The 15,031-nt window shown below is 37.0% G+C and overlaps 1 protein-coding gene and 1 non-coding gene across 2 annotated transcripts in view; both read left to right on the plus strand.

The window, feature by feature from the left end:
• LOC129043716 (putative ankyrin repeat domain-containing protein 19) overlaps positions 1–15,031 on the plus strand; it is a 39,758-nt gene that overhangs the window by 16,334 nt on the left and 8,393 nt on the right. Inside the window, exons 11-15 of the mRNA XM_054500605.1 lie at positions 3,145–3,248; positions 4,007–4,144; positions 7,057–7,118; positions 9,529–9,579; positions 11,554–11,624. Of these exons, the coding sequence (XP_054356580.1) occupies positions 3,145–3,248; positions 4,007–4,144; positions 7,057–7,118; positions 9,529–9,579; positions 11,554–11,624 (426 nt within the window). The remainder of the gene's footprint in view (positions 1–3,144; positions 3,249–4,006; positions 4,145–7,056; positions 7,119–9,528; positions 9,580–11,553; positions 11,625–15,031) is intronic.
• On the plus strand, positions 5,843–5,949 carry LOC129044761 (U6 spliceosomal RNA). The gene has a single exon (XR_008504762.1). It is a non-coding gene; the product is annotated as a U6 spliceosomal RNA (small nuclear RNA).

Raw genomic sequence — 15,031 nt, forward strand, 5'->3', positions numbered from 1 at the left:
TCCTCACTTCCCAGAGTGGGCGGCCGGGCAGAGGCGCTAAAAAGGAGCTTATAAATAGCAAAATCAAGTGGGATTTTGAGTTTACTTGTCCTTGTTCTACCCATACCCAGGAAAATTAACTGGAGTTTTAATAAATAACTCTATCTCATACTCTTTTCTCTTTTTGGCCACATCCCAAGCAGATAAAGGATATTAGCCGTGAGGGTGAGAGATGAGACTGAAGTGACTGTCTGCTGTATCAACTAGAATTGTGCATTACAGTGACCTGGGAAAGTTTTGTTAAAATCTACAAGTGTAGGCTTTCCCCTGAGGATTTTGATGTTATAGAGCCAATAAGGTCTGAATATGTATGGTTAAAAATATTTTCTTGAAGCCACACACAGTGACATGTTCCTATAGTCCCAACTACTCAGGGGGCTGAGGTGGGAGGATTGCTTGAGCCTAGGAGTTTGAGCCCAGCCTGAGAAACATAGTAAGACTCTTGTCTCTTACAACAACAAGAGCAAAAAAAAAAAAACCCAAAAAACCTTAGTGTTCAAATGCACTCCTGATTAAGAACAGCAAAATAGATAAGTGCAGTATATAAACTCTCGTATCTCAAAAACATAAGAAACCTCTAAAAGAGTTGGCATTTGATAGGTGCTACTTTCTTCAAAGTTCTCCTTTCTAGTAACATTAGCCTGACTTATCTGTCTTTCTCTACGTTTGTGACTGGGAAGTGAAAGGAAGTATCATTGGCAATATCTCTCAGCTTACAGAATAACACCTTTTGCTTCCCACCATAAATCATTCACTGCCATTCAGAAAGTCTTTAGCAATTTACTTGTGGGTAATCTTTCAATAAGTAGAGGCTGACCCTTTCACAATTTCATGTTCCTTTGTCACCATTCAAGTAATTATGTGTCAACAAATGTTCATTACAAGTGAGATTTTCTCAATTACATTAGTAGCAAATCCTGAACCTTTTTTTTTTTTCAGTTGAAGTTGTATTATGGACTATCTCAGTATGTCTGTTAAGTTTATAGAGCTTTGGCATAATCAGGATGTCAGTTTTAAACACTGAAATCCATAAAGTCAGTGAGAATACTACAGGAATTATTTTAATAATTTAGTTTCAGCAGTCCTATGAACTAATTATCTATTTGGTTAACAATCTGGGAAAATGATATACAAACAGATTGCAAATGAATAAATGTTGGGAAAATTCTTGAGGTGGGTATTATGAGTCTTAACAGCAGGGGCTGATTTTTTATAAATATCAGGGGCTGATTTTTTATAAAACCTATGATACTAGAGAAAGAAAAAGCTCCACATGCAAATACTTGGTTTATACACAATCATTTAGCAACACATTCATAGCAAATATAAAAACACAAGGGCTGTAGTCTAAATGTGGGATATAGATTTGTTCTTTGCCTCTTTAAATTGAGTCAACATGTAAAATTTAGTAGACTCATGCAGAAATCTGGACCTCAGGATTGTCTTAAGAATCACATCTGGTGTCCCCTGAACCGCATCACTGCTTGGCCTGCTGTGCAGAGGTTGCCCTGTGTAGGAGGCACATATTCTCCAGTTTGCTACTGCGCCCACCTGAGTACTTCACTTACTTAGGTAACCTCCTTCATCCTTATAAGTATTTGAGTTTACAACTCCTGTTTTATAGTATATTTTTATAAAGATTTCAAGGTTTTCAAAACAGTGTATATTGGTTTATAATAAATAGTGTATAGTTTACATAAATCCCTCAATTATGGGGTTGAATTTTAGAATTTGGAAGTTTTTTTAACTCTCTCTCTCTCTCTCTCTCTCTCTCTCTCTCTCTCTATATATATATATATATATATACTACAAATAGTCACCTGCTCATAAGAATGCCTAGAAGCCTTTTTAGATTATTCCTGGTAAGAGTTGGATGGTTTATGAATATTGCAGACATTATATCTTTCTTCTCAGCAATGTCCCTTAAAAATGCAAGTGACTTATTGGCTTTTATTATGCTAGAAATAAGCAATATACATCAGTATTAGAACTTTTATTGATAAGCCATTGTATTTTTATTTCTGATTTGTATTTTGCCTAAAGTAAAAAAAAGTTAAATAGCAATTTAAATGGAAACCAATACAAATGGATTTAAAAAGTGAAGTTACATTAGCATCCCAGGATTATCATTCTAATTGAAATAAAATTTCTCACTGAGCTTTGCTTAATATTTATTTTCAAAAAAATTTTAACCTGTCTCTTACACAGAACATACTGAGCTTTCTAACAGTTAAGATAAAAATCTATCCTCTTGTATTAGGAGAAATCCCATGGACTATTTAATAATAAGGACAATAAGTGCATTTGAAGCCAATCTCTCTTAATTCAGAGCTCATTTCCTTAGTGGCCCCTTTGGATCAGGAGTGCCTGACATTGGCATCCTGACATCATTGATAGAAGTAAATCAAGCAAGTTTGTGCCACCCAGAGGAAACCGCCACTTGTATTGGGAAGCTCTGGCAACTGTATCCCTGAAATTCTAGATCCTAAAATGTTAATGTTTGCCACAAAAAGTATTGCCAAATTGAGATTAGGCAAACTTCAAGGGATTTCTAGATTGTTGGCCATGTAATACAGTTTTGTAATACTTCTCAAATGCAGATGATCATGGAATCTTTTTGTTGGGGTACAGTTCTTCTGGTAAAACAAATATTCTTTGGAACATAGTTTAAGAAACACTGCTCTAGAGATAATAATTTAGATCATTATTTTAAAAACGTAAAGCATTCGCTACTATGTCTTAGGTTTTAGGGTTATAGAGAAGAAAGATATAGCCCTTGTCCTCAAGAAGCTCTTGGTTTCAGTGGGAAACAATGAAATAATTACAATGTACTGTGCTAAATGCTGAGATAGAAGCAAGGATTTTGGGGACTGGTAAATAAAGTGAGTTTTGGAGATGACCGAAGTTAACGTGGGGAGGCAGAGAAGGGGTGTTTCAAGGCAGTGTGTGGGAAAGCACAGAGGAGTGAAAAGGATGGGACTGCTTTGCATTTACTTTCTCTCTATATTGCATGTTTAAGTTCATAGCATCTTATAGAAGATTTTTAGTTCAGTTGAGACATATGTAATTTTGTGAATTATAAATTGTTTTTGCTTTTTACAAGAGGGAAACACTCCACTTTTGCTTGCTGTAATTCGTAGGAGACAGCAAATGGTGGAATTTTTGTTGAAGAACCAGGCAAATGTACATGCCGTTGACAATTTCAGAAGGTGCAATAGTTTTTTTGTTTAATAAAAACCTGAGTGTTCTAGAGTGGTAACAGTCACTCAAGTCAGAAATATTAATAAAAAGATGAACTTTCAATTATTGGCATATAGTAAAAAATAACACAAATAATCACAGTTAGGTAGAAAAGTAATTTGGACTGAGCAACATAAAAACAGTATATAGTAGGATTCATCTTCTTGTATAGACTGTTATTTGTAATCTGATGTTTTTGGTCCTATAATCTGATGTTAGCTAAATGGGTTTTGTATTTTATTACTTTTATAAAGCATAGACTTTAACTTTCAGTTTACAGCTACTACTATTACCGTTATTATTACTGTTGTTGTTATTTTCAGCCTGCAGATAGCTCTTACTTATCTGATCCCTGGCTGACATTGAATTATAATATATCAGAGCAGGAAAGCAATGGGGAAATCTTCATCTAAATCTTTGCCTACTTTTGATACGTGACCTTAGCACAGTTTCTTGGCCATCAAAGGACTATAAATTAGCAACTTGTATTGTCATACCCCAGTGGCACAAGAGGCTTCCTTGTTGTCCCTGCCTTTTAGCCTTGGTGGTAATTTACCAAGATGAACACTTGAGCACCCAAGATGCTTATACACATAAGCTAGTACATGTAAATGGTTATTATGTCTATCCTGACAGGCAAGATATGAAATTGGTAAAGCGTATCACATTTGCTAATTACATATCTTTATTAAAGTTCTTGAGTGCTGTTATTTCTTTCTTATTTTAGAACAGCCCTCATGCTTGCGGTACAGCATAGCTCGTCAAGTATCGTCAGCCTCCTCCTTCAACAAAATATAAATATCTTTTCTCAAGACATGTTTGGCCAAACTGCCGAAGATTATGCTGTTTGTTGTGATTTAATAAGGTAAGTGCTTATATTAAAAGACCAGTTAATACTAAATTAAGATTTAAAATAATTACAAATATTGCATCTTATACATTAGGTGACAGTTCATAGTTTGGTTGAGGTAGTTTGTAATGGCAACCAGTTAGTCCACTTTTTAGCCAGAAATCAAGCAGAAAGCTAGACTAGTTAGAAGTAGCAATGAGTGCAAGATTCTTTCAGGACTGTTAAAGACCTTTATCCCTAGGGATCTCAGTGTTGTCCATTTTATTCCAAGTATAACACTTATATGTGAGATAGAAATAATGTCACGTCTTTTACTTTTTCTTTCCTGCTTTCTTTTTTCTTTTTTTTCTTTTTTTTTTTTTTTAGACAAGTTCTCACTATGTTGCCCATGTTCCTGAGCTCAAGTAATTCTCCTGCCTCTGCCTCACGAACTGCTAGCCACCATGCCTGGCCTGACTTTTCTGATTAGTTATTGGGTCTTGAAATGTCCAGTTTAGCCGGGCGCGGTGGCTCACACCTGTAATCCCAGCACTTTGGGAGGCTGAGGCGGGCGGATCACGAGGTCAGGAGATCGAAACCATCCTGGCTAACACAGCGAAACCCCGTCTCTACTAAAAATACAAAAAACTAGCCGGGTGTGGTGGCGGGCACCTGTAGTCCCAGCTACTAGGGAGGCTGAGGCAGAATGGCATGAACCCGGGAGGCGGAGCTTGCAGTGAACCAAGATCACACCACTGCACTCCAGCCTAGACAATAGAGCAAGACTCTGTCTCAAAAAAAAAAAAAAGAGAAATGTCCAGTTTAGCAGAAAATCTTGTATTGTCCCCTGGGGCTATCTCCTATGCCTTCCTCCTTTGATTTTTTCAAAAAGCTAAGGGGTTCCCTAAGTCCAAAGAAGACAATCTTGCTTTACAAGTCAGAAGAAGGGGGAAAAGGCCGTTCTAGTCATTCTGTTGTTTCCATTGATTCACTTGCTGTATTGCTGCCATTGTAACTGGTCCTGCAATCTGGTAATGATTAACCTTTGCCACCAGGATGCCCTTAAAGATTCAGATCCCTCACTCTTCATGGTGACTCATATGCAGAGTCCACAACTACAGTGTTTTTTAGTTCATGTAGATAGGCTCAGCCATTGTTCCCAGCACCCTGCTCTGGCAGCGAGGCCTCCTGGCTTTACCCACACACATAGAGAGTAAATTGACCTTCCCCCAAAACTAAAAACCTTATTTGTAGCCCACATCTTAGCTAGGCTTACCCTAGACCTTCATGGTAGTTATCTTTGAGACTAGTGTCCATCTTTTCTCTAGCAAATATTAGTTGGGATTGTACTCAACAGTCAGGGGTGTTCAAATAATGTTGCAGGAAGAGATCAGAGGTCTCTTTGCCTTTTGTTATCACATCTGTACCTTGAGGCTTTTTTCTGTCCTGTGTAGCAGGACTTTGTCCTTTTGTTAGATAGCAGAAGGTTCCACATTATCCTTCAATAGAGTAGTGGGCACCAACTTGCAGTTGGCTCCTCAAGTAATGTGTTTCCATAATAATGAAAATCTCTCAGGCCACTCGCATCTGTACCTCAAGTTTTTAAAGTATTTTAAAATTCTACCTCACAGGAAGTCATTCAATAGAATTCTCTGTATCTAAAGTAGGTAATTTGGATTTAACAGAGCTAAGCCGCATCCATGACTCATGAGTATCTATATAAAACAGGGCTTTATACTTGTTTCAGCAGTGCATATTCTAAAATTGGATCAATACAGAACAGATAAGCATGCCTGCTGCCTAAGGATGGCACACAAATTCAGAAAGCATTCCACATGTTACACAGTCCCCAGAAGGTCATTTGACTATTTGTTAACTAGCTTCAAGGAAACAATGTGAGTCAAACCAAAACAGGAGACACCCAATATGGAAATTGTTATTATGATCATTATAAAAGTATTCATGTAAGGTGATCTGTGAAATGAGAATAGAGCTGAGTAGCATATGGGATGTTACATGCAAATATGTTGTTAGTACATGACATGGAAATGAGGAAACATCAACTTGCATCTCTTTCATGGAACTGAAAAACAATACAAGCAGGGCTTTGTCTTGTATGTCAGTAGGAGAGGACCAAGAAGATGCAGCCTCTAACACAGACTTGCTGGCTCTGAGTTTGAGGAGGTAGAGAAGGAATGGTAGTTGTCCCAGCCAGGTTTTGACATCTATTAGTTTTCTGCTCTTGGTGTGATTGATGAGCTCAGTAATAGGGGACAATTAGACTATATGTTTTAATGAGATAATAATATATATATATTTAGTTACAGGTTATGAATTAGCTAAAATGCTCTGAACTACAAGCCACGATGAATAGAACTAATAGCCAAAATTAGCATTTAATAGTTTCTGAAAACTCTGACATTCAAATATAAAAACCTATGAAAAAACACCCTTCAGGTTTTATTTGAGATTCCAAAATTGTTTCAGCAATGCAGTTCAAGAATAAATTTTTCCATTGCTTTACTATTTCTCTGAACGTTTAAATATGTTATCTCATTACATCCTCCTAACGACCTGGTGAAGTCAAGTAGTAAAATCTTTGTTTTTTAGAAGAGGCCATGGAGGCTAAGGGAAGCAACTGGTCTGAAAACAAAATACCTATTTGTTACAGAACGAGGACTTACTCTGAATGCAGGACAGTTTCCAGGCTGTTAAGCTAACTAGAATTAATTTACTGAGCTATGCTTTTCTCAGATTATGAGTACTTCCTGTTTTTCTTCTTTAATTAGAAGCTTAATAAGTTTATAGAGCTTAAAATTGTAAAGTGTGTGGGACATTAGAGTTCTGATATTAGCTGTGATATTGTCTGAAATGCTTTAAGAATTTAATATGTTTGGTAAATTTTTTCATATCACTATTAAAATACTAATTTTCTTTATTATGCATAGCATTCAACAACAAATTTTGGAACATAAGATACTTAAAAATCGTCTTCAAAATAACAATCAAGGTAAGACTTCTGATAGTAGATTTCTCATTTCTCTTGGTGGTCTTATTGATTTTAAAAAGCAAGATTACAGGTCAGGCGCGGTGGCTCATGCCTGTAATCCCAGCACTTTGGGAGGCCGAGGTGGGTGGATCAACTGAGGTTAGGAGTTTGACACCAGCCTGGCTAACATGGTGAAACCCTGTATCTACTAAAAATACAAAACTTAGCTGGGCGTGGTAGCGGGCACCTGTAATTACAGCTACTGGGGAGAGGCTGGGCTGAGGCAGGAGAATCACTTGAACACGAGAGGTGGAGGTTGCAGTGAGCTGAGATCGCACCACTGCACTCCAGCCTGGATGAAAAAGCAAGACTCTATCTCAAAAAAAAAAAAAAGTAAGATAGTTTTAATCATAAAAGAGCAGTTTAAAATATATATACCTATATATAAATTAATTTTTAAAATTTCATTTCTTTAGTTTAGAATTCAGAGTTATTTAAGTAGTTTAGCTAATTCTTAATCTCAAACAGTATTGTCTGAAAAAAATTCATTTACCTGCTTATGATCACTGAAATTCTACATGATATTTTTGTATTAATATAAATAAGAAATTAGATTTTTAAGTTAATATGTTATATTTTCCTCTGTAATTACATTATTACAAATTGGACTTGTTATGCAAATGGATCTTCTGTTTAATTTTTATAATAAATGGTTTGTATTTAGTAAATAAATATTAATTACAGTTGATTCTTGAATAATGTGGGAGTTAGGGACTCTGATCCCTGTGCAGTTGAAAATCTAAGTATAACTTTGACTCCTTCCAAACTTAACTACTAATAGCCTACTGTTGACTGGAAACTTTACCGATAACAAACAGTCAATGAACACATAAAAAGTATATGTGAGTGCTTGGTAATGAGGTGAAAATAACTTATAGTTACTATTTATTATGTATTTATTATGTTTACTATGTCAGTGAAGGCAAGCTTAGGAATAGCACAGAAATGAGTAGATCTTATCCTGTAGGCCAGGGGAAACTTCTGAGGTAGAATGCTTTTGGCTGCAAATCCTAGAAGACCTAACCGTGGCCAAAACCATAAGAACCAGACTTGTTTTGGTTGTCCGGTGATATTATTGGATCCCACTTGTTCCTCTTTCAGCTATGCTGTTGGCAGTGTCTTGTTCATGTCTCCCTTCGTGGTTGGCTACTTAGCAACAGCTCCAAACATCATGTTCTCACAAGACAGTATCTAAAGGCTGGACGGGTTGCTTTTCTTCACATGTGTCTTTTAAATTGGGAGAAAACTCAGAAGCATGCAGGGGACTTTTTGTAATTTTTTTTTTTTTAGATGCAGTCTCACCCTGTCACCAGGCTGGAGTGCAGTGGCACGATCTTGGCTCACTGCAGCCTCCACCTCACAGGTTCAAGGGATTCTCCTGCCTTAGCCTCCCGAGTAGCTGGGACTATGGGCACATGTTACCACGCCCAGGTAATTTTTGTATTTTTAATAGAGATGGGGTTTCACCATGTTGGCCAAGATTGTCTCGATCTCTTGACCTTGTGATCTGCCTGCTTCGGCCTCCCAAAGTGCTGGGATTACAGGCATGAGCCACCGTGCTCAGCCCTTTTTGTAGTATTTTATTAGCTGGGTCACACCACATGCTCATTCCTAAACCAGGCACTGGCAAAGCAAATGTAGTTATGTGATTAGCTTAGAATAATCACTTATCTTTTGAAGCTGGGGACAGGTATTGGGACAAGAAATATCCAAATTTGTGATTCTCCAGCAAGAAACAACAAGGAACTGCTCTTGGGTAGGGAGCCAGCAGTGTTTGCTCTAGAAATTCATTGGAAAATTGTGAGCAGGGGAGGTGTTAGATTCGATTTGAGAATTAGGTCATTCTGTTTAGGGTATAAAGCAGGGATTGGCAAGCTGTTTCTGTAAAGGGCCAAATAGGAAATATTTTAGGCCATGTGGTCTCTCTCTCTCTCTCTCTTTTTCAAGAACGATTTAAGCAGCTGAAGGCCATGTGGTCTCTGTTGTAGCTACTCAACCCTGCCATTGTAGTGTGAAAGCAGTCATAGGTAGCATGTCAGTGAATAGGCATGACTGTACTCTCATAAAACTTCATTAGGAAAAAACATATGGTAGGCAGGATTTGGCCTGTGGTCTGCAGTGTGCTGACCCATTATGTAGAGGATAGATGGAGGATAGATGTCACCTGGAAACATGTAGTTATTATTTACTAGGTATTTATTATGTTCATTAGATCCTATGCACTTTTAAATTTGTGGTGATGACTGCAAGCTTCTGAAAAATGGGTAGGATTTAGGGGAAGCATGCAGAGTAAGTGAAACTTTGCCAGGTAAGGAGGCAGAGGGATGATGTTTTCCCAAAGGAATATCTAACAAGCTTGCATGTTTGACAGAAACAGCAGCTATGAAGCCTGCAAATTTGAAAAAAAGAAAAGGTGCAAAAGGTAAGACACTTGAGTGTCTCTACTCTTAACCATGTAAAGAGACTGGGAGACAAGGGAAGCTTCAGCCATAGTTAATGCTAGTTTCCTTGTCACAAATCCATGGAGTACATGAGTGTATTACAAGGTTTTCACCCATCCATGATAAAATAAAATGATAGAGCTCCAGTTCATTCATTTGAAAATATTGGTGTTGTTGAGGATGGTGGCTCCTGCCTGTAATCCCTGCAGTGTTGGAGGCTGAGATAGAAGGATCCCTTGAGGCTAGGAGGTCCAGCAGCCTGGGCAACGTAGCCAGAACCTGTGTCTATTTTTTTTTTTTTTTAATGTAGCTGGGTGTGGTGTTCTGCATCTGTGATCCCAGCTACTTGGGAGGCTGAAGCAGGAGAACTACTTGAGCCTAGAAGTTTGAGCCTGCAGTTAGCTGTGATAGCAACATTACACTGTAGCCTGGGTGGCACAGTGAGACCCCATCTCTAAGAAAAATCAGGTCAAATAAGATAAGATACAATAAAATAAAATGTTGGTCTTTTTCTTGGAATTATGCTTTTTAAATTTGTTTTGCTTTTTTTAAAATTTAAGAAACAACAAAAATAGTTGGTTTATATATATAAGGCTTTCAGAAACTGGCTTCTGCCCAGATCTCCTTCTGCAGCCCTCTCTCTGTCTGCCCTTTCTTCTGGCATTACTGAGCTGCTGGTAATGCCCCTGTAACCATCCCTCTCATGTAGACAAATACATACGCTCTGGGAGGCTTCTTTCCCTCTCTTGCCACTGCCTGGCATGTGTTATCATTGCTGCCCTCTGCCTCTTTTATTCTGGTGAACCTCACTGTCTAAGTCTCAGCCCAGGCATGATCTCTAGAAAAGCCATCCCTGACAGCTTTTATTCTCATTCTTTAAACCCCACTGTCTGCCACTTAGCAGGAACTCAATAAATATTTAGTAAAATAAAGACTGTTTATACAAAGATGATTGCTACAGTCTAGCAACAAAGGGGATAGACATGCAAAGACATGATGTGCAGCTCAGATGGTGAAGTGGCACTAGAAAAATGGACAAAGTACTAAGGGAGTCCCAAGGAAGGAGACACCTGTGTATGTGGAGAAAGATAGCCAGATTCAGAGAGGACTTCACATAGCATTTTGAGCCTTTTTTTTTTTCTTTTTTCTTTTTCTGTTTTTGGAAACAAGTTCTTACTCTGTCACCCAGAGTGGAGTGCAATGGCATGATCGAGACTTTACTGCAAACTCAAACTCCTGGGCTTAAGGGATCCTCTTGCCTCAACCTCTTGAGTAGCTGGGACTACAGGCACACACCACCATGCCTGGCAAATTTTCTATAGAGTCAGAGTTTCACTATGGTCTCCAGGCTGGTCTTAAACTCCTGGCTTCAAGCAGTTATCCCACCTGGGCCTTCCAAAGTGCTGGGATTACAGGTGTGAGCTACTGTGCCCAGCCTACATTCTGAGTCTTAAAACACAAAATAAATTTGTCAGAATAGCAGAGGAAAACATTTCAGATGTAAAAAACAGGGAGTACACTGTAAAGGTATAACGCTAACAAAAATTTTGCAAATTGTTAGTAAATAACCACTCACTTAGCATGTTGTTAAAAAGATACTATTATGAAGTAGAGAATAGTAAAGTGTTACTTTATATGTTTTTACTGTATTTTTAAGTTTTGTTTTGTTTCCAGCAGTTTTTTTTTAATATTGGGTAGAATAATTTTTGGATGACCCTGAGACTTTTGCATGGCTTGAACCTGCTGATATCTAGTGTCTCCCCAAGTGGTTTGTTAAGTTTTAGATAATTAGATGTGTTTCTTAAAAATGTAAATATTCCAGTAAGCTTCATTTAAACTCTCAATTTATAAAATAAAAGTGTATGATATTTTTTATCAATTTTTATAAAGATTATGGTCTTTTTCTAACTGTTCTAAGTCATTCATTTTAACTAAACATATGGATTTGTCAGCAGAATGTGACTTAAAAATGACTTCAGAGGAAAGGCAAGAAACACTTGAAAGAAGTGAGAATAAACAGCCACAGGTATATAACAATTTAAATTTCTGGTTTAAGATTGGTTTGTTTGATTTTCTTTAATAACATAGCATAGTCCAAATGAAATGACCTTTTAGACAATCCTTTTAGAATCCAACAGAGCTTAATTTCATATTTAATTTTAAAACATTTTATCCAGTTATGAAATTTAAAATATTCTTATAGTCTGTAGTAACTCGTAGCTATCTGTACCCTTGGAATTGAGGCCAGAAATTTCCAGAACTCTCTTTGCTCTTTTATTTTTATAACCTTCTTCATGATAAAGAAGGTAACATCAAAAATGGAGTCGTATTACTAAGCAAGAGAAATTATGAACAATTGAACAGTGATGGCCACTGAGTTCACCTCATGCTAAAGGAATCGTCATTCCTAGTGGTTCAAACTTTGCAGTTTTATGTTGCCGGTCATCAGTGCTGAGGTTAAAGACTTCTGTTTTTTGGTTTCTGGTTGCCTTCAATATCTATGTTCAGGGAGAGGATGGGGTCATAAAATCAACCCAACTGCCTATTGATAGAATTATGCCTTCCAGAATAGGACTTTGGTGTCAGGGTACAAACAATAACTTCCTTATTTTAACATAAATAGTAAATGTTATTAAAGTTTTTTAACCCACTGTCACTAGTGGAGCTTGGAATATATTAGACCTGGATATAAGCAGATAACCTATCTAGATAACACTATCATATTACAGTATAGCATTTGAAGTAGAATCTAAAAATTTTCTTCTCTTTCTGATTGGTATTCATTTTGGCTTCTAATAAATTAGCATTTGCCTACTCTTTAGTTAATCCTCAGAAATGTGAATTCACTGTAGGGGTTCACTATTTGTGGTATGCTGAGGTAAAAATCCTATTAAGAGAGAAAGCCTTTAGAATACTACATATCATCTGTGAACCCATTTCTGGCAGATTTAATTCATAATGAATTAAGTTTAGTCCAAACAAACAGTGAGTTAAAGCTTGCTGGTTCATGTTTTCCTCCTATGTTAAGCCAAGGCAAATTAATTACTTCTTAGTTATAATCCAGTAACTTAGGGGTAGTAAAACATAGATTAAGTTTCACAGTTAAATTTTAATTATTTTCTATTTTTTTGTTCATACTTAATTTAGAATAAAGTTAATTTTAAAACATGCACCCTGTCAGAAAAGACATCTGATAAACAAAACAAGCGAATTAATTTTCCACTTTCGCATCTTCAAAAAATGTCTCAAGAACCAGAACTCAGTAAGAATTGTAATAAAGAGGATATATCTGTATATTCAGGACTTCCTTTAAAATTCATTACAAGGCCAGGTGCGGGGGCTTATGCCTGTAATCCCAGCACTTTGGGAGGCCCCAAGGTGGGCGGATCACCTGAGGTCAGGAGTTCGAGACCAGCCTGACCAACATGGAGAAACTCCATCTCTACTAAAAATACAAAATTAGCTGGACGTGGTGGCGCATGCCTGTAATCCCAGCTACTCGGGGCACTGAGTCAGGAGAACCGCTTGAACCCGAAAGGCAGAGGTTGCGGTGAGCCAAGATCACGCCATTGCACTCCAGTCTGGGCAACAAAAGTGAAAGTCCGTCTCAAAAAAAAAAAATTTTTTTTTCATTGCAAAAAAGTTCAACTGAAGATTGGTGAAAGTTTGGAAAAATTCAAAATTACTGTTTGTCCTGAGGAAGAGCTCTTACATTGTAACTCTAAAGAGGGACAAACTTAAAGGGAGTGCCCTGTAATCTGATGAATCCTATCCCCGATAGTGAGGAAGCAGATGCGCCTGGAGTGTCTAACTCTGTGGTATTCCAGGCATTGTCTGAACAGAAGGAGCCCATCTCACTCAGGTCTTGTCATTACATTTATACTCTGGGTCCCTCCAACACACTTGCTAGTCATCTACTAAGCTTTATTCAAGTGAAAATAAATCAGACTGTAAAAATTATAACAAACCAGACATGTAGCCTATTTCTCACAGAGATGAAGAGAATTGTTGTAATGATACAGAAATTGAAAAATTAAGGAACCCAGTAGTTATGGTTGAAATGAAAGAAGACCAAGAGTTTGATATGCAAATGACAAGAAAATATAAACCAAAATACCACTGATTGGAAATTAGACATTAGACATTGGCCTCAGTCTATAGATCCAAGAAGTCTTTTTGATTTGTGCTCACTCCAAAGAAATTAAGCATGTGATACAGCTAGAAAGAAAGCCACAGTATTTCTGCTGTTACAGACACTTAAAAAACAGAAAACCAATATAGCGCTTGTTCCACAAGCCATATGGAACTTAGAATCTCTTCTAAAGCTTAGAAGATGACTGGCAAGTGTGTTTCAGGGACCCACAGGTGACAGTCCCACTGCTAATATCTATAAAAGCATGAAACCTAAATGAGAAAATACGAGTTATTCTCCACCACATGGTGACAGACCATCAAAAGCATAGCTAGAAGAAGACTTACAGCAAGATATGCAAAGGCTTAAGAATGAGGTGGGCATGTTGCAAGTAGAGTTCCTGGCTTTGAAGAAAGAAAGTTCAACTACAAAAAGAAAGAGGTTCTCTTGCTGCTTCTCTTTGTATAAATTATCTGATTCATTCTGGTTTTCTACTCAAGATAATCTCATGTGTATAGTTACAGTGGGGTTATCTAAATGTATAATTATGTGTCAAAGAAGATTAGTGCTGCTATCTAAATGACAGTTCTGGAAAACATTCTCATAATCTTTGTTCAACCTAAGTCTCACTGTCAGTCTTCTAGGTGGCATATGGGCTGGGAAAATTATTTAGCCATATACCATGTGACCCTTCTGAACCAGATAAGCATAAAGGAAATTGCTAAAGAAATAATCTCTAGATTTTTTTTCTATATTCATTTAAAAATGAATTACATTTATTTAAATGATAAAATGGTAATACAATGGGAGGGAAGCAGTGACTGAGAACAGACATGAAAATGTAGCTGACCTTGAGAGTTGCAACAAATATTCCCAGCCAAACAAGTCTGTTTAATGTGCTTTCATGCATGCAAGTTTATCTGTTTGACTCAAACTTCTTAAACTTACAATTCCATCATGGCCTTTTAAAATATTTTTAGAAACAAATACTTATACTTTTGCATATTTAAAAAAAATCACCACTCTCCGATGTTTCTATTGAGTCAGACTTTTACATTATGTTGTTTAATAAAATATGGTAAGTTTTGACATGTATGATTTTATCATATAAGTAGCATAACTCCTCAGCCAAAAATTTAGCATTTGGCTCTATAGTAGAAAGCTGACTTCTATACATTGCATTGTAAAGATACACAAAAATCTAGAGATTTTCTTCTTTCAAAGTAAAAGCAGATGAGGCCCCCCACCACCCTCTGAGCCATTAAATAGCTTTGCCAAAGTCACACTTTTAATTTATCTGA

This window comes from Pongo pygmaeus, chromosome 13 (genome assembly GCF_028885625.2).
Source record: "Pongo pygmaeus isolate AG05252 chromosome 13, NHGRI_mPonPyg2-v2.0_pri, whole genome shotgun sequence".
NCBI classification, from domain to species: domain Eukaryota; kingdom Metazoa; phylum Chordata; class Mammalia; order Primates; family Hominidae; genus Pongo; species Pongo pygmaeus.